General features: G+C 48.0%; 2 protein-coding genes across 5 annotated transcripts in view; one reads left to right on the forward strand and one right to left on the reverse strand.

The window, feature by feature from the left end:
• The window catches only part of SGSH (N-sulfoglucosamine sulfohydrolase), a 294,044-nt gene that overhangs the window by 111,679 nt on the left and 165,003 nt on the right, over positions 1–17,362 (forward strand). The gene's annotated exons all lie outside the window — the stretch shown is intronic.
• The window catches only part of RPTOR (regulatory associated protein of MTOR complex 1), a 113,273-nt gene that overhangs the window by 30,732 nt on the left and 65,179 nt on the right, over positions 1–17,362 (reverse strand). For 2 of the 4 annotated variants that reach the window (XM_061479960.1, XM_061479959.1), the window contains exons 14-23: positions 16,823–16,897; positions 16,411–16,476; positions 15,604–15,795; positions 14,016–14,156; positions 12,061–12,178; positions 10,660–10,800; positions 10,073–10,231; positions 4,495–4,613; positions 4,076–4,144; positions 208–311 (exon numbers count right to left, since the gene is read on the reverse strand). In XM_061479960.1, the coding sequence (XP_061335944.1) occupies positions 208–311; positions 4,076–4,144; positions 4,495–4,613; positions 10,073–10,231; positions 10,660–10,800; positions 12,061–12,178; positions 14,016–14,156; positions 15,604–15,795; positions 16,411–16,476; positions 16,823–16,897 (1,184 nt within the window). The remainder of the gene's footprint in view (positions 1–207; positions 312–4,075; positions 4,145–4,494; positions 4,614–10,072; positions 10,232–10,659; positions 10,801–12,060; positions 12,179–14,015; positions 14,157–15,603; positions 15,796–16,410; positions 16,477–16,822; positions 16,898–17,362) is intronic. The other 2 variants (XM_061479962.1, XM_061479961.1) reach the window with 1 other exon arrangement.

The raw sequence follows: 17,362 nt of genomic DNA on the forward strand, positions 1-17,362 counted from the left end.
AGATAACTAGAGCAGTTTGTTACTCTTGTCCTGAAAAGAAAAACTGGAAGAAAATCTCTGCCTTTCCCTATAGTTTTTGTTTCTGGACACCCTGCGGTGCTAAAACAAGAGGTTATCCAGACGTTCAACCAGGATGGTTCCTGGTGACCAGCCAGGAGCACTTGCATCCCTATGGCAAAAGCACTCGGAAGCAATGCTGCTGCTTACCCGACTTGGTGGATGTGCATGCCCTTGTTGGTGGGGCTGGCAGGGGCAGACTGAGTCAGCGAGGAGGTGTCGAGGATGCGCTGGGGACGAGCATTTACCGTCGCCTGGAGAGAAAACACAGAGAGTCCTGAGGAGCCCCGAGGCAGCGCCAGGCGCGGTGTGTCACAGCACACGGGCACACTGGGGGCTAGGCACGGTTAAAGCATCTCATCACTGTGTGGGGGTGTTTCAAATGTGGATGAAAAAAGCCCCCCTGCAGCTCCCAACACGTAAGATGATTCTTTTTTAGGCAGAAAACACTTACCACAAAGTACCCTTTTGTGACGGGGAAACAGCTCTGACTAACACATAAACCTCTTGCCTGCATCAGCTGCGGCCTGCTACCTGTGCCAGCACCTCAAAACAAGGGGCCATGGGGCAGGGAGGAAGCCCAGGGGTTCCCCTTCAGCAACCAGCTCTTCCTCCCACCTCGCAACCCAGGGCTGTGATCCTTAGTGAGGCGATTCGGTCTCTTCCCCCACGTAACAAGCAATAGGATGAGAGCAAACCACCTGAAGTTGTGCCAAGGGAGGTTTAGATTGAATATTAGGGAAAGAGTTTTCACCAAAGGGCTGTCAAGCACTGGAACAGGCTGCCTGAGGCAATGGTGGAGCCACCATCACTGGTGGGATTTAACTGACTGCAGATGTGGTGCCTGGGGACATGGGTTAGCGGTGGGCTGGGCAGTGCTGGGTTAATGGTTGGACTCAACGATCTTCAAGGTCTTTTCCAACCTAAACAATTATAGGATTCTATAATCCAGCCTCAACCTTCCATTAAAGCAGCTGGATGAAGCAGCCTGGGAGGAGGCCCTTAATTATTTGTGATTTCAGAAAGTCTCAAAAGGCCAACACTGATTACTGGGTCCTTTTTGCTTGTTTTGGTACACACAAAAAAGCATGGTTTGGATCTTTTAAAAGCTCAGGCTGGGAATGAGAGTTGCACCATCCCAACCTGCACCATAAATACAAATCCCAACACAGCCACAATCTGTGTGGGAGCCGGTGGTGGCTGATCAGCCCATGAGATACCACGGTGCAGTTCACATCCAGGAAGCCTCCACGCCTGTGCAACCTACTCACCGGCTGCTCAGAAAGACATCCCCCTATTTAAAGAGCACGGGAGCTCTCCCACAGATGAAGATCTATATTCACAGCTCCACTAAAGAAACAGAATAGGACTGGTCGCATTTGAAAACAAAACCTGTGCTTGAAATTCATGCTGTGCCTCACAAATAACTATTGCACAGATGCAGACTCATAGCCTGAACACTTGCACAGTCACGGAGCTCACAGCACAGGCCCCACTTTTCACTGCAGGGGATCAAAAAGCGTAGCAGCATTTACTCACACTGCCCTCAACGTGCTGTCTGATCACCCATCGGGGCAGCCCAGCTACATGACAAACACCTGCCTATCATAAGACATGTGTCAAAGCATACAGCCTCGAAGTGCTGAGCTCGGCAGCGTTCTGAGCTGAATGTTCAGTGCTCTGAAATGGGAGCTGCAGTCACTGACCCCAGCTCATGTGCTCAGGGTGTTGGCTGAGGAGCACAGTGCTAACAGGCAGTGCCGGACAGACTGCACTTCAGTTGTGGCACCATCAGAGAACTGCAGCTGTCCAAGCCTCAAAATAAAGCCTCATTCTCTGAATCTTTTAATAGTTAGAACAAAAGGTTTAAACCCCTAAAATATTCATGGAATGGTTTGGGTTGAAGGGACCTTAAAGCTCCTCCAGCTCCAACCCCTGCCACGGGCAGGGACCCCTTCCATAGAGCAGCTTGCTCCAAGCCCCTGTGTCCAACCTGGCCTTGAACACTGCCAGGGATGGGGCAGCCACAGCTTCTCTGGGCACCCTGTGCCAGCGCCTCAGCACCCTCACAGGGAAGAGCTTCTGCCTAAGAGCTCATCTCAGTCTCCCCTCTGGCAGGTTAAAGCCATTCCCCTTGGCCTGTCCCTGCAGGCACTTGCCCATAGCCCCTCTGCAGCTTTCTTGTTGCCCCCCTTCAGGTACTGGAACACTGTTATTCAAGTGCTTTACTTCACCTGAAGCAGTAGTTGTGGTTTAAGCAAGAAAAACAACTTTTGTTTTTATTCAGTGATAAAATTCAAACAAGAGAATGGAAAATTCACTGTTGGCACCGGCTCCGGAGGACCCCAGGGCCCGTGAGCAGCACCCAGGCTGCTCCCTCGTACGTCCAGCAAAGCTCCATTAGCACCAAGGAGAGGCCTCAGGATACAGCGAGCAAAAAGTTTAATTGTTCACAATTTGCATTATTATCCCGTGCATCATCAGAGCAGGACAACGGGTCTGTGCTCACACCAGCAGAGCAGGAGCTCAGGCTGGAAATCCTGGCAGCGCTGCTCACCGCAGGAGCTTTGTCCATAACAAAGCGAATCAAGGCCAGATCACAACCTGGGATCTGAAGCCTTAACTTCCACTTTGATGGGCTCTTAACAGGTTCGTTTGGTTTGTTGGGGATTTTAAAACAAAAGAAGCCTTTTCAGAAGCCACCTAAGCCAGGTGGCACTGGCAAGAGCAAAGCCCATGGTATCATGAAGCGCACAGCAGTGAACCCACAATACAGTCAGCTGCCCAAACTGCGTGTTTAAATACTTTCCTCATGGATCTTATGGCTAAGGCAGAGAAGAACAAGTAAGTTTTGCTCGCTGAAGCATGCCTCTGGGATGCTTCTTTTCTTGTTTTGCAAAACCATTTGAAGAGCTGCTGCCTTAGAACGCCAGGAACAGAGCAGCTGCCTTGGAAGCAGAGCATGAGATGCAGGATACCCAACACTTGAGCCTCTGGACTCCATCCAATACCGAGATATTTAGGACCACACTTGTCAGAATCAACACAGAATTTACCAAATCAACCATAACATTCACTGTGGGTACTACAACACAGTGCTCAGGAGTCCTGCTGGTTAAGCAGACCCACACAGAGCTAAGTGGAGGCACTGCAGGGCACAGCAGCATCTGTGTTAACACTGAGACACCTCCTTCCACTAGTGAGGAGCTAAGTCCTGGAAAAGTATTGAACACAGCAAAAGCAAATCTGGGTCCTTTTTATACCCCTTTAATCCCACAGTAGCAGTAACATTTCAAATATACAAAACTGAAATAATTCCATGCGCCTAGAGCAGAGAGGGGAATCCTGTCCTTTCCTTATCCACCTTAGACTGGCATCTCCAGCCTGACAGTGCTTTGTTGTACACCCGTATCATCAGGGAAGGGCTGACCTCTTTGCCCCACTGTTAATTCTCTATCCCAAACCCCCGACTTCACCAGTCACTGACAATTATACTTAAAAACAAAGAGTTCAAATAAATCACTCTTTTCTCAATAGAAAACTAGATTTAAAAGCAAGAATCTCTAAGGCAATTAAATGGTAGTGCACAATGCTGGCATCTCTTACTGCAACTTCGGCTGAGAAGCCCAAGTGTGAAGATCGAGGATTATTGACTGGAGATCATCAGTAAGAGAAGTCATCTTGCATTGCAATGGCTCATGGACTTGATGCTGGAGCAACCAGAAAGCATGTGGGGAGGACTGCGCTCAGCCAGCTTTCCAACACCACCGAGTGGGGCGGGAGGAGAGAGGCAGCTGGTGAGAAGATGTTCTGGGGTGGCCTGGTGCTTCGTTTGAGGTGGAAGGTGAGGGTGCTTCTATAGCTCCCAGGCTGGCAATTCTGAATCAGCTGTGACGGCAGCCTCCAGGGACATCTTGTCACCCTCGGAGGATGAAATGTGATGAGGATGGTGGTTTAGGTGGATTAGGCCTGGGTTGAAGAGGTGAGTAGTGGCAGGGGTGTCTGCATGCTGACTCACATGTACTAGTTCACCTGGGTTGGAGAGCCGTTGTGGCTTCAGTCTGCAGGCCAGTCCCACTTGCATAATCTAAATCAGTTTGCAAACGGATAATTGAATGAGGTATATTTAAGGTTTCTCCCAGGGACTGATCTAGATAAGTAGACTTCTAAACAAGACCTACTGTCTAAGCTCTGCACCTGACTCATATCCTAAACCAACCCCAGGCCCTCCCCCATTGATTTCTTTTACCTGATCAAGAGTTCATATGAGGTCTTATCATCTTGAAACATTAAAAGCTCCTTCTGCAACAGATCCAGACTGAACTGGGCAGAGCCCTCCAGAGCACCCATTCAGCTCAGTCTGCCTACACTTTGCCTAAGCATGAAGAAAATTAACACACAAAACCTCATGGCCACACATGAACACAGAGGACATACCTTATAGGCAATACTGTTGAGGACCTTCATGGCCAGGTCGGAGACATCGGGGTAGGGGTCAGCAGCCAGGTGAAGGAGCACTCTCCAGATCTGGGTATAAACACTGTTGAAACTCACACCTAAGATAACAAAACACAAAACAAAAAACAAAGCCCCACAGCACGTGACAATCCATCGACTCAAACGCTTTGATCTTATGTGAGAAAACTCATTAGAACCGCAAGCATCACAATGACATCTAAGAAAACATCAAGAGAAGAGCTCAAAAAACACCCTCCGTGGGTGCTTCATCTCCATGTTGTCTGTCTTTGTGAACTCTGCAAGGGCTTGTAAAATGAAACTGGGAGGAAGCCAAATGAATTAAAGGCTACCTTCAATCAGCTTCAATCAAACTGCTCCTTTTCTGGGCTGGAAAGGACAAATGGATCATGCCTTTGAGTTTCCTGACCTAAAATACTAACCAGTACAAACCCACAGTTCCTGGCCTGTATTTGTATTGTTATTTTGATTGCTGTTTTAAGCATTAAAACTCACCATCAACATTCAGGTTTTTATACAGTCTACAAGGTTACCAAAGAGGTAAATGTTAAAGCTGAAGCTGCAGCACCGGCACCTTTGTGAAGCACTAAGTGCAACTCAGTCCTTCCTATTGACATTTGTATCAAGCCCTCAATTTGTCACTGAACGAGAATACCTGGTGCTTGGTATTTCAGCAGAAGGGACTGACAGATTCAAAGCACAGGTCAAGTAAATAAGCATTTGCCACAACTGACACAAGTCGGTGAACATTTCAGTTTGCTGGTTTTAGGTGAATCTTTAAGCTGTTCTTTCCTCCAGCCCTCACAGTACCTAACAGTTGTGACACCGTCGCCTGGGGGCTGAGCCATTTGGACAATACTGAGGTGGCCACGCTAACAAGAAAGGGAACTGAAACAGGGATTTCAGATGAGTCACAATCAATGGCAAATGACAGATCAAGCTGTTACTGCATTTCCTTTCATGTTGCTGGAGGCATCTAAATATAAAGTGTTAAGTTAGGAAAAAAAGGGCTCCTTGGTCAACAAGCAGCTTCTCACCTGGTATAGCTGCTAAACCCAATGCTCAAACCCACAGAAAAGAGACTTGGAGAGCCCAGATTTAGCTCCGGCTGAAGAAGGCAGGTAGCAAGGAGTACAGGGGCTGCACTTCACACGCTCGTCCTCGTCAGCCAAGGGAGTCTTTCTTGTGCCAGAAAAACTCCCCAGTGTGCGAGCAAGCACTCTGAAACACAAAGGCAGTAACCCAACTCCATCCTCTCATCTGATCTGCAAGGAAAAGGCTCTCTTACTCAGCTGACTTCCAAAGGACTTTCCAAGTGGTGGATGCTGACAGGGATTCATGCAGAAATATCAATGATTTCTGATGGGACCATTTGAAGGTGGGGGCTGCCTACACCACAGACCGCTATAGCTAACCCTAACCTTCCCCCACTGGTGAGATACAGGGCCTGACCACATTACCACAATGTTAAAGCCAACCAGAAGAAATGAAGAAGTTGATAATCTGAAAAAGCAGTAACAACTGTCAGGACACAGCAGACTCAATGGGCACTGATTTGTCCTGTTCGGTTCATGCCAGCAGAGGACAGAGGCCAAAGGATACAAAATCAAGGCACACATGAGCTGGGCACTACTGAATGTGCAGATCCCGGTTGAGTTTTGGCTTTGGTCACATCAGACAAAAGTCATGCCTTTTTCAGAAGCTCTTTATCCATGTTTAAATAAAGACAGTATCAGGACACAATAAAGTAAGTCCCTGCTCGGAAGAGGGGTTAGGCCTCCTAACCCTAAGGATGGTGACACAAAGCTCATCCCCTCCAGGCTTCTGACCATTTGAGTTTTATTTCTGCAGTTGCCGTGTTCATCCTGGAAGTGTCTATTGCCAGGGACAGAAAAAGTGGAGGGGGAAGGATAAAGAACAAGAGAGGGAGAGTGATAAAGTGCTACAAGCTGTGGGAGTTAAAAAACCCCACCATCACTGAAGCAAGCAGCCAGGTAATGACATTGGAGGCTTGCTCAGAGCTCTGCCTCCCACATGTGGTCCTGCGCTGAGCTAGATAAGGACCAACGGGAAATCTGCATGGACTGATTTCTTTTAAAGCCCTTGAAAGACAGTGAAAGGAAAGGGAGGGAAAGGGAGAGCAAGAGGGTACCCACTGGATTTTCCAGTGTCTCAGATACCACCTCACTGGTGACGCAGTCATGAAGGGAAAACAAGACCATTTTTTATACATCTGAGCGTCATGGAAAAACCAAGTGAAAGCAGAACTGCGCCAGTGCAATTCCTCATGCACCCGCAGCCTTTGAAAAGAACAGAGGGAATTTCTACAAAGGCATCCCGGGCTCCGAGCCGGCGCTCCAAGGACCGGGCCTTTCTTCTGCCATCCTCCCCCCACGGTTAGTGCTGTTCATTACATCGCTTCAGCCCAGGGACGCATCTAACGCGGCTCCAGTGAAAACCTGAGCACACGTCAGTGGGATAATGGAAGGCAGCAGAGGTGGCAGCAGGAACAGCAGCTTCATTTCATGGAAGGGACTAGAATGCAAAAAGCCAGTCACAAGACGCAAACAAAGAGCCGAGCAGGGGGGACGGGGAGTTAATCTAAGCAGACAGCTCTGTAATTAGTCAGGCTGATTCCAAGCCAGTTAAATGGACCTTGCAGCATAGATTTACGTTTACAGAATGATTCCTCTCTGCTAAGAATGTCAAAAATAAACTGCCTGCTTTTGCCAGTGACTTTGATTTTCTTTGCACATGCAAAGTTCAATTCAGCAGCAAGCACCATGCAGCGCCCCGAGGATGGGGCCTGGCTGAGGTCCTGTGGCCAGGTCACTGAGTAGACTAAGGGTAGAACCACGCTGGATGCAAAACCAAATGCTAATGGTTTTATTTATCCTTCCTGCTTTGCCAGGCTTTGGCAGCATTTCTTTCCAATCCCCTGTAAAAAATCACTGCAGTGATTTTAAGCATCCATCTCTAGAAGAAGGTGCAGTCTGTTCCCACCCAGCACAGCAGCAAAACCTGACCAGCTCCTGTGCCTGCAGGGAACAGCAGCTTCAGGCTGGGATGCCGCGAAACACAGTTGACATCCTTCAGACCAAACGGTACCCAAGGACTCAGGTATCTGTCTCCCATCAACACTAATCCCACCTGCTTTGTAAATGCATATCCCCCACTTCCCACAAGTGACACAGAAGGTCCTGTGAGAGCTACTCAGATGAAACGTCTGAAATCCTGATTGCTCCCTGAACTCTACTTCAGCAGGAGTGGACACAGGCCATTCCCGACAGGAACACTAAATCAGCATTTCTTGTGCAGCCCCAGCAGCCTGTGAGCTGCTCTCTCTGCGCAGGGCCATGCAAAGGGGCTCCTGCAGGCTCTGACCCCATTCAAGGGGCCAAGCCTGAGCTTTTTCATGTTCCAGCAGAGACCAGAAGAAACTCATTAGGAAAAAGAAGGTTCCCTCACAGAGCAGCTCCCTCCGTAGACCAGGGCTCTCACAGCCAACATGAAAGCAGCCCACCATGAGCAACATCTACATCAAGCTTCCATTTCCAAAACCCACTCAAATACCTCTATTTAGTTACTGTGCAAGTTACTATTTATCAATACTGGTTGACCAGCTACTTCTCATTATGTCTCTGCATTTCAACATATAGCCTGGTGATAGAGAAGGAGCCTCTACCTGTCCCAGCACTCACTCTCTTACTTGCTGCAACTCACTGTTCACCTACATCTCTTGCTCTCCTCATCCTCACTGCAGTAACTTCTTGTTGTGTTTCTTTGAGGCAGCTCTTCAGGATGGATCCTGTGACGTGGCAAACAGGTTTCTGCCCCCAACCTCTGCTGGAAAAGAGAGCTATTCCTTGCATTTCACCACTCCTAGATTTATTTTCCTCCTTTGATCATTCCATAATATAATCTTTCCAGCAATGCTCTCTGTAGGACAAAGACTTTAATCATGCAGTTTGGATATGAATAATCAGCCTCAAGGTATGCAAAACCCCCATCTGAATTCCTTCCCTTTTCCTATCTTGAAACTAAACTAAACTGAAAATTTCCAGGACATCAAGATTAATGACTAGCTGTATGGAAAAAGCAGCAAAGCTTAGCTTGGCTTCCCATCGGAACTGATGTCTTTGTTGACTAACCAAAACTACCTCTTGCCAGCTTGAAAATGTGGGCCAGAAATAAATGTCTCTTCTGGCAATAGGAGTGTCCAGGGAGAGAAGAGCCTGCCAGGAAACAGCGCTCCTGGGCTACAAGGACATGTGGCATTTAGGGGGTCACTTGGCCTGCAGTTGGCCAAGAAGCTGTTTGTAAAGTGATATGAGAAGGAATGGAGAGGTTTTCCTCAAGTTGATGGGAAGTACATTGAACGATGCCAGAAAAGTGGATAGAACGATCCAGAACAATCCCTTTAGCACTATGTTCCTAAAATCACCAGAGAGGAAGAAAGCCCTGAACATCAGTGAATCAACCCTGGTAATGCAAAGTACAGAACATAGCACAAAACTCTGCTTGGAAATGTCTACTTTTATTATTACAGACCAGATTTCTGGTTTGGTTTGAGTCTGCCCAAAGCACCGTTTTCACTGCTCTGCCTCTCAACTACTTGGCAGAGTCATTTCTGCAGAGCCAAATCACCATTACTCCTTCCAAAAAACAGAGCAGAGCAAAACAGGACTTTGGGCAAGACAAGTCTATGACCCAGGTGGACCCTCTCCGAGTCACCCGGCTCCCGCTGGCTGTACAGCTCTATTTTAGTGCACACTAAGGATTTAAGGAAAGGGGTTAACCTGAGCCCGGGCTGTGCAGCAGTCACAGCACTCCTGAGGGTGGCTGGAGCTGTTGGCACCTTTCCCTGGGGAGCAGGAGAGAGCAGGCTGGGAGATGGGGATCCTTCAGTACATGAGAAAAGCCTGGCTTTCAGCAGGCAAATGCTGGAGGTAATGGGATTCTGTGCTAGTTATGAATTTTAAACACTTCTATAAGCTCTGTCGTTTCCAGCTGGATGTGAGCTCTTGATTGAATAGGAATGAGGGAGGCTTTGGAGAACTGCTCGCAGTGTTTGCCTAGGGCTCCCTCACTCATCTCCTGCTCAACTCCAGCTCTTTTCCAACCGTGCCGTACAGCTCTTGTGGGACACGTATGAGCCATCAACCAGGCACCAGAGTGCACCAGTGGAAATGAAAAGTCAAATTCTAACTTAAGATGGAGAGAAATTTCCCTGAATTCTTGTCATGCTTTAGAACATCAGGTTTCATCACCTACAGTCAAAAGCAAATGAACTGATCAAGTTTCTAATGAGCACATGATTTTAAACTGCCACAGGGGCTCAGGAATTACAATCCCAGAATCTTTCAGCTCTGGAGAGCTGAATCATCGTCCCTTCTTCCAGAAAACACATAGAGGAAATTAACGTTTCTATTGCTAGGAGGAATTCTGTTGGAGTAAGACCTGAGATCCAAACTTTCCACGAAAGCAAGCGTGTGAAGAAAGGCGACGCCAACCAAAGGGCAGCAGAGTCTGTACTCACCTATTAGTGAGTTCAGAGAAGAGTAAGAGCTGACTCGTCTCATCTTGTCAATGGTCTCAAACGAGAGGATGTATTCTTCATTCTCAGGGCTGCCCAAGGTGCTGCTGGCACTGCTGCTGGTGCTGAGATTCCCAGGAGAAAACGCAACAGAGCTTCCAGCTGCCAAAAGGAAAGAGGGAGATGCTGACATAAGACCTAGTGAGAACAGGTTTCACCTTGGTAGAACAGCTCTTTCCTAAACCCTGAAACATTCAGTGAAGGTGTAGGCAAATCCACAACATCCCTTTTAAATACAGAATGTTTAAATCCAGAGCAAGCATCAAGGGGTCAGAAAAGATTCAGTTAAAAATCCACGTATATTAGCGAGCTGGAAAGCACCTTTGTGGTCCACAAACACTCCGAAAATCAATGCTAATGACCAGAAAACTGAAACTAGTTATGAGGGGGCTTCTCCTGTAAGCCCTTGGAGCTGGCAGCTGGACAATCCGGGCTGAAGCGCTGCTTTCAGCTCGTGTCGTCTGGCACATGGAATTGCCGGGCTTGTATGAGGGGTGGGGGGAATGAAGGCATTTTGCCACGTCTCTTACATTCTTCATTCAAGCTGAGGTTCTGCAAGGACTTGTTCAGGTTGCGAGCGGTGGTAACTGCGCGGATGTTCCCGTAGGAGCTGACGGACCTCAGCCTGGGCGTGCATGGACCATCCCGCACCGGTGTCAAACTCCCACCCTCTGTGGAGGCAAAATCCAGCAATCGGAGATGGAACCACAGCACCATAACCTCCTGGTTATTTCCCAGCAAATATATCACTGACATACTACCAATATGAACACAATGTAGTCATTGCCCATTGGGCTAAACCAGACTGAGGTGTGACAAAGGATTCTCTGCACACACCATCAGCACAGAGCCCATGTCTGTGCTGTCCAGGCTGTGATTTTGTCACGTCCAATCAAGCCAGGTGAGCTGAGCCCTGCCAGGGCCCGCAGACAACCACGATGACTCTTCCCTCCAGGTCGCTGCTGGGCCACTGCCCACACACTGCTAGGCCCTGCTGCTGCAGCAGACACCATTCAGTAGGCAGCATCTGCAGGCTTCTGTCTGCTTCTGCTCATTACATTTTCACATTATAAAAAGTGTTCTGAAAATTCTGGTTTCCCGACCAAATTTCAGGCCTGTTTTCAACTCATATTTTGCCCATGACCTTATAATTTCCCAAACTCCCTCATTTTCACTCCCAAATACACAAACAGGCTTCAGAGTAGTGGTTTTATTTCACTGCAGAGGAGACTGCATTATGGTGGTGGGGCTGTTGCTTCCACTGCATCCTACTTATAAATACTTCAGGATTCTTTTGGATAAGGAAAGGCAATATAGTAACTGCATGTAATGTTTTTTCCTGCAGCAAAAAGGATAAATGGGGAGAAGCTTACTTTCCAATATGATTCAGTTATTCAGAAATAGGGAGATTAAACCTCTCATTGCAGAGACAGCACATGGTCTTGTCTCCGAGCTTCCATTGCAGCAGTCTTACTATCCTTCAAGATTTCCAGTGCACAGAGCAAGGCTGGTTCTTTGTTACGTGGTGAGGCTTCTCACAGGGTCAATGGGACACCTCAAGTGTCAGGTATAATTTGAGGGGAGGAAAAGGCTGGTAAGCCTGTGTGCTGCTTTGACAAACAGACTTCAACCTTGATCCAAAGGGAATCCCTTTGAATTGACAGGGTGTTCAGTCTCTGCAGCCTGCTGGTGAGCTCTAGCTGTGTTTTAGATGGAGACTCAGCAGAGGATGCATTTCTGCAGTGCAATATATTATAATGCTAACCAGACATTAGAGCTCCCCACTGTGCCACTCACCTTTGTAGCAACGATGCTGTTTGATAAATCACCACCAGCAAGAATTTCATTGTGTTGGGCAAACTCCTTAAATAAAAGTTCCCAAGCACTTTCAGACTATACATTTCCTACCCACAGGAACCCAAACCACCTACCTGGGGCAGCTGGAGAAGGGAGAGGGTAATTCTTCTCTTCCTCCATGAACTGCAAGGCAACTGTGCAGAAATTGCTCTCATACTGAACCACCAGGTGACTTAAAGCCACCACCAGCTCCTGTGGAAAAAGCAGAAGTGGGTATTTTATGGTTATGTAGGTCAGAAACAATGGAACAAAGGGAAACATGGGACAATATGGTCATTATTATTGATGTTATTGGGTGGCTATCTAGACTAATCATTCTCCCTTCACTTCACAGGGATGAAAGCCCTGCTTCAAATCTAATTCTAAGTCTTTTATACCTTAGCAGGCTCCCACTGCTCTCTGATTTTGCCCAATACTGTCAGAGTGATGCAGTGTCACAGAAGTATTGAACTGGTGATGAGCACCCAACTCCCTCAGCTCCTGTGATGCCCACATGCAGCGTGGGTCTCTTGCAGAGCAGTGCTGAGCTGAGGATCTGTGCCCTCAGCTCCTGGGGCACAGCCTGACCCTCTCCCTGTGCTGCACAGGCAGAGTGCTCGTCCTGCAGCCTGTCCTGCATCTGCTCTGAGCTGAAGGAAAGAGAACGTGACAAGAGGCCCCTGGGGACATGGCTCAGCTCTTCCTCCAAGAGCCCCAGTGTTTGACTCCTGCACTGAACCACGCAGCCTCGCAGTGCCCTGCAGCGTCAACACTGCGCTGCCTGCAAGGGATCACCAGCCCCTTCATGTTCATCCTCAGGGCTGCAACCTGAGAACCTGAATTACCAGGGGAGGGTAGAGAAGGTGAAGCTCAGACCATCGGTTAAGTACCATGTGCCAGGCTCTTGAAAACAGCAAATGGAAGAGGTGGAGCTGGCTTTGGCTGCTGCTCTCTGTTCAGAGGACTGATCTCCAAAAGGGAGATTTATGACTCTCCAAGAGCACACAGTGACGTGCAGTTCTCCTGAATTAAACTGATTAAATGCTGGAGCGAGACAACAGAAATTAATCCTCACAATGCTGGTGACAACTGTCAGGGTGTCGATGCTCCAGTAAGTAAACACAGGCACTAGGACACCTAAGAACACCCACAGAACAATCTAGAATGTCAAAAACTACTTAATGCACTACTGATGGACAATGGCAGGCACATCAGAAAGTGGGATTCTCCAGAACCTGGAGCAGTCTGTCACTGTCCTTACGGCCTCTAAAAGCAGCAAGACCTTGTTACTGAACAGAGCTCCCAGGTTCTCTCCTCAGCACTCTTGCTCCCTCCCCTTTTCTTCCCCCAGCACAGCCAGACTCCATGTTTCTAGCAACACTATTACTGATTCATTTAGAACCTGAGCTCCTGTAATGTCAAATATTGCAATCAGAACAGTAATCAAAAGAAGAGCATTATGAGAAGAGAAGCCCAGCAAGACTTCTCAGAGGTCTCTACACCTGAAAAAGTGAAATTGCTCTTCTTCCTTACCCCTGTCTTCACATTCTCTCTAAGTAAAACAACAGGATATTTAAATTCCCACAGAAATCTGAGATTGTTACTCCTATTTCAGGCACTTGCTTAGTGGAATCGAGCTAAATCAGAGGTCCACTGTTAAACAGCAGAAACATTTTGATCTCAACAACCATCTTGTCAACACCCGGATACTACAACATGCTCCACTTGTGTTACTCCTGTCACTAGGCTCCTTCTGGAATGTAGTATGTGCACTGAGAAAGGGCAAGGGGATAAAGCAGCACCCAGAAGGCTGCTGCTAGTGACCTCCCTAAGCATGAATGAGTACGAGGCTCAGTGCCAAGCAGAGCCACAGCAGGGGCTGATGCTGCTCTTTCTGCTGGTGGTGTCACTTGTGTGTATCACTTCTCAGCAGGAATGGGAGTTAAAAGACTTCACGACAAAGCAGATACTTCCAAATGAGTCAAGCTCATGGAAAAGCCTATTAAATAACGCATGCCTTGATACCCCTATGCCACCAGCCCTGCCGTACCTTTCGAACCATGGGGCTCCCATCATTGATGAGCTGGGCCAACATCATGGCCACGTTGTGGTCAATGGTGGTGGAGTGATCGGTCCGTTCAGCAGAGTTGCCCACAAAAGTTCCCAGTGCAAAGACTGCAGCACAGCGAACCTGAGCGACACAAACACTCATTAGTATTTCCCTCGTCTCCAGCCCAAGGTTTGCCAGTGGGATTGTTTCATCCCCACAAAAGGCATCTCTGGAAACCTGGACTACTGTGTCAGGCACAGTGAGGGTTAAAGGGAAGCCCGTGGAGAGTAAAAGCCAAAACAGATTCAGTAGAGCACTGAGTTTTAAGCATTCACAGATGCAGGAGTATATTTAATTTCCCAGAATACTCAGTGACCTTCCCACGGGTGCTTTTTCCAGTTGACATTGCCTAGAATATTAATTAACAGGAATAAAGTAGATGAGGAATTACTGCTGGGATGTGAATCTTTAATAGGAGTTCTGAACTAGAGTCTTTGGCTAAGGGCTTACAGAAAGATAGAAGATGATGGAAAAAGCAAAGGAGGAAAGAGTAGCTCAAAGCAGGATGAACTTTGCCAGATCAAACAAGGAACAGAGGGCTCAGTTGGTTTGGTGATCTTACAGCTTGCCTGGGCAGAGCCTGCAGACAGTGGGACATGGTGCAATTGGTAACTGGAGGATGTGCTTTGTGAAGTAGAAACACCCAGCCGGTGTCTCCGAGTGGGTGTGCGGGAAGGATGGGTTAACCTGGCCTTCACACAAGTGCTTATAAAATGGAGGAAAGATGGGGCCAGGGAAAGGAGGTGGAGGATCAGAGAACCCCAGACTGGTTTGGGTTGAAAGGACCTTAAAGCTCATCTGGTTCCAACCCCCTGCCACGGGCAAGGACCCCTTCGACTGGAGCAGCTTGCTCCAAGCCCCGTCCAACCCAGCCTTGAACACTGCAAGGGTTGGGGCAGCCACAGCTTCCCTGAGCACCCTGTGCCAGCGCCTCAGCACCCTCACAGGATGCAGGACAGAGCCTGAGTGTAGAGGGGAACCTCATCTTTACTCGCTGCACGTTAGCAGCGGTGTTTATCTCCAGGCTGACTTCTCCCACACGCGATGTAATTTCACCAGGGTCTGCCAGGCTCTGTCAATCACCGCACATGAACCACTTCTCTCTCGGAGAGTTTGTCACAAAGGTAGAACGCATTGAATTAAAGATGTATTTCCACACATACCAGGAGGACAGCTCTCAGGCTTGGGCAAAAAGACCAGAGGGTTTTTTGCAACACACAGTGTGTTTTGGGACCACATTCTTAACAAGTTTCTGATATGCAAGTAAGCAAAACTTATGGAGTTCCGTAACTTTGGAGCCACGAGCCCAGGACTTCCAGGCGGTATGAACCCCCCCTGCATTTCTGTGGTTAATTCTCTGGCAGGCCTTTTATGATTTACATCACCTAGAAGAAACAGCCATGAGAACCTTCTCTGAACCACATGCAATGGTAAGGCTCTCGAGGCCCTGGTTTCGCAAGTATTTCCTTAGCCCTCTGCCACAACTGTGACAATTCCAGTGGTGCCCAGTTGAAAAGTGGGATTTTACCTCAGGAATGGGATCCGAGAGGAGGCTGTAGAGCTTCTCGTGAGCGCTGTCCCTCACACCACACCACCTGGCTGAGTCAAAGTTCTGCCAAATGCGGCCCAAACAAATGGCCACCCACTGACGCAGGAGAGGATGTGGATCATTCAGCTGCTCCAGGCAAATAGCAATCAGGTTTCCTTGAAGGCAAGCTTCCTACAACACAAATCAATGCCATTTATTTCGGATGGCAGCTTCCCACCTCATCATCAAAAGAGATTATTTCTGAAGTAGACAGGAAATCGAGAGAAAATAATTATCTGGTGGTTGTATATTGGTTTTGTTATAAAATACCATCTGGAAGCAGCGTGATGGGAAGGTCAACTGCACACTGCTAGAGCTGGTTAAGTAGCTGAGTAACAGAAATGCTTCCTGTAACGCGTAAGGCCTGTTTTTTCCCTTGTTGGAAATACTCCTTGCACCTGTCAGAGCCCCAGGGTTTATGGCTCGCTCCATATCCTTCCCAAGAACTTTACAACAGCCCTCGAGCTCCCACTTGACAGGAACCAGGCACTATTTCTTAGTGCGCTGCCTGGAAGAGTACTTGAGTGACTTGTGTCCTTAACCTCCATGTCCAGGTGCCAGGCACATAATGTGTCTGTCACACCTCCAGGTCAATCTTTCTTCTAATCCACACAAAAAGAACATAAAGCAATCTTCTAGTTCAGTTTTCCAGGGCAGGGTTGTGCTTTAATACCTGTTTATCAAAGCCAAGGCACAATGCAGAGAAGAGGCAGGAGAGAATGGAGGAAAAGAGATGCTGGGACTCACCTGTCCTGTGTTGTAGTTGTTAACAATTACAGCCAGGATAAATGCTGTCATCGTCCTGTGTTCAGCCTTAAAGAACATACAACTCCTTGTTAGCTGGGAAACAGGCCAGAGAACAACTATATCCTGTGCTTTCTGAGATGCGAGACTGTTCTAAGTGCAGTCTGTAGCACATTAAAGGAACAGGAGAGGCGGAAGCTTGAGTTCTGTTATCATCCAGCCCTGTCGGTAGTTACACCCGAGACACTTCATCAGTGTCTTCCCCAGCCACTAACTTGGTGATGACCCTCCCGCAGAGCACAGGGTGCTGTGGGAGGTGGGAGGCAGCCCTGTGGTAGCACCAGCTGCATCAGAGCAGCCCCAGGCAAGCTAAGCAAGTGCTAGGAGAGGCAGAGTGAAGCTGACTTGTCCTTACAGGCATATACGGGTCTGCGAGAACCGAGAGGAAATACTTGTGTCCGTTGTCCTTCACAAGGTCAGCTTGGCACGACTGAAAAATGAGACAAAGGAGAACGCAGTGAGTACTCCAACGCGGGAGTGCTTGCCCTCCAGTGATGTATGAATATTTCATGTCTTCATCATTTTTCTCAAATCTTGTTTTCATTTGAGAAGCAAAACAAAGCACAAGCAACCGAGCCCAGGCAGGAGCAGGGCCGAGAGGGCAGAGCGGAGCAGGAACCCTCTGCCACCCCAACGCAACCACAGCAGCTCAGAATGTGCCCTCCTGCTTTGGAGAAGAGTTAAACTTGACATCTCTGCCCTTCATTAAACCTTTACCAGCATCTGAGAGAACACAAGCAAAATCAAGGAGGAATCCTTTTGTTTGTTTGCTTTTACATTTAACAGAATAAGAATTATTTCATATTACATCTTCTAAAAGCCCCTGCTCTAATTCCCCCCTTGATTTCCAATCCCCAGGACATGGGAGGTGCAGCTCAATAGCACACAGTCCATC

Source organism: Pezoporus flaviventris, unplaced genomic scaffold, assembly GCF_033815535.1.
Source record: "Pezoporus flaviventris isolate CSIRO_AGI_PZ_B2104156 unplaced genomic scaffold, CSIRO_AGI_Pfla_v1 ptg000158l, whole genome shotgun sequence".
NCBI classification, from domain to species: domain Eukaryota; kingdom Metazoa; phylum Chordata; class Aves; order Psittaciformes; family Psittacidae; genus Pezoporus; species Pezoporus flaviventris.